Raw genomic sequence first — 1,943 nt, forward strand, 5'->3', positions numbered from 1 at the left:
GTGATCTCAATCGGGAGCTTCTCTAAGAAATCCAAGGTCTTCTTGTTATCCTCCAGACCAATGCCAAGCTCTGCGAGTTGTTGGCAAACCAAGATCCACTGAGCCTGAAACTTCTTAAAGTCAGTCAAAGATGGCTGGCTATTAAGTTTCAACGCATTATAACGCTTTAAAACTTTAACACGTCTACACTGGGTAGAAAGCTCATAAGTAGTCCGAAGGTATTCTTTGAGACCCGGATAAGACGTTTTCACACCATTAACATAGGCATCAGCAATTTTTCTACCAGAGCCCTTAATACTTTGATGCAGCAGCTCCAACTTGGTACCCTCACTAATAGTACCAGCCAACCCAATAACACGCTCCCAAGCTTTAATAAAGAACTGCCAGTCATCACCATCATCGCAATTAAATGAAGGAAGCTGTAGACTGTTACTAAGTTTCACACCAACAGAGTGAGAACGAGTAGTAGCAATTTGATGTTGGGCGCTTAAAATATCACGTAGACCACTGATCACACCTTCTAACTCAGAAAGGGCAATCGACATTTCTTAGTAACCTTTTACAGAGTCTGCACCAAAGAGATTGTCCACAAAGTCACAATATCTACACGAAGAGAATGTTCTCGGTTCCAGTACCAAAATTGTAGTGAATAATATTGATCACCACAACACAACTCACACAGAGTCGTTGAGGACACTTAGTCTTCAAACTTATCTTGTAATTATGAGTATAACACCACGGAGTAGCGCTAGCTTACGCTAAGATACTAGCTCCATATATACACAAAGGAAGACAATAACACAATCTCATCACATCGAGTCGACTATCTTCGTAACTCTTATCATGTGTTAGGAGTTGAACATGCGATACTTCCATTTTCAACCCCCCCCCATTCAGCTTTGCACGTCACCACTACTGCTGTAGTTGGATGTCGAGGCCTGCAATTCGGCTGGTTGAGGCTGTTGATAAGAGCTTCGTTCGCAGCTTCATAATCTACCATATCAGATGTGTATAAATCTGTCCCCACCAAGGAAGAACGAACGCACGCTCAATTGGGCGAATCACGTTACACACTCTACATAGGGCATATTCTTGAGAGCGAGTCGAATGGCCGAAGTGGAGTTAGAGGTGCGAGCATAGTGAAGACCTAGACACTCCGGTGAGATGATCCGAGCTCGTATTCCAACCAACCAACACACAGCGACACTGCGGTCGGCTTCCTCGCGCCAACATCTGTTTAGAATCTGTGGCTGTCGGTGAGTGTGTGTTTTCTCCCATCGCGAATGGACTATAATAGTACACGATCGATTCATATGTATACTTTAGAGGATGGTTCCCTTCAACCCCAATACAACAGGAGTTGGGACAAGGTTTGTTTCGACGCAATGTCGACTGAAATGGGACAAGCTGATCCTCGCTTAAGTGCTAGTAAAAGCCGAGCCTTCATTATGGGTGTTGTAGTCAGTGGGGTTTATGTAGTCGAATCCGAGTGAGTCGATGACACTGACAATGATTGTCCCCTCAGTTAAGTTTTTAGTTTCTGTCTATTATGTCAAGCGCAGTTGAGAATTGGCTTTCTCTCGATTTTGATAAGAACACCCGTAAGGAAGCCCAAGAGCTTACTCCTGAGGAGATCGAAGATCGCCTCAATCCTAATCATCGTATGGAATTTGGTACCGCTGGTCTTCGTGGCGAGATGGGAGCTGGCTTCAACCGTATCAATTGTTTGACTGTGATGCAAGCTGCTCAAGGACTATGTATGCAATTGATCGAGAGGTTTGGTGAAGATGTTCTCTCCCAGAGAGGTGTCGTCTTTGGTTATGATGGACGTCATAATTCTCGTCAATTCGCTCATGTTGCCTCGGCTGTCTTCATCACGAAAGGTGCTAAAGTCTACCTCATCGACAGACCAGTGTTACTCCTTCCAATCCATTCTTGATTGT

General features: G+C 44.3%; 1 protein-coding gene across 1 annotated transcript in view; it reads left to right on the forward strand.

Moving 5' to 3' along the window:
- Positions 1 to 1,549: 1,549 nt before the first annotated feature.
- Positions 1,550 to 1,943, forward strand: part of Pmar_PMAR020419 (phosphoglucomutase, putative) — a gene marked incomplete at both ends in the record, with an annotated part of 1,735 nt that continues 1,341 nt past the window's right edge. The window contains one exon of the mRNA XM_002775398.1: positions 1,550 to 1,883. Coding sequence (XP_002775444.1) covers positions 1,550 to 1,883 — 334 coding nt within the window. The remainder of the gene's footprint in view (positions 1,884 to 1,943) is intronic.

Source organism: Perkinsus marinus (assembly GCF_000006405.1).
Source record: "Perkinsus marinus ATCC 50983 genomic scaffold scf_1104296955874, whole genome shotgun sequence".
In the NCBI taxonomy this organism is placed as follows: Eukaryota; Perkinsozoa; order Perkinsida; family Perkinsidae; genus Perkinsus; species Perkinsus marinus.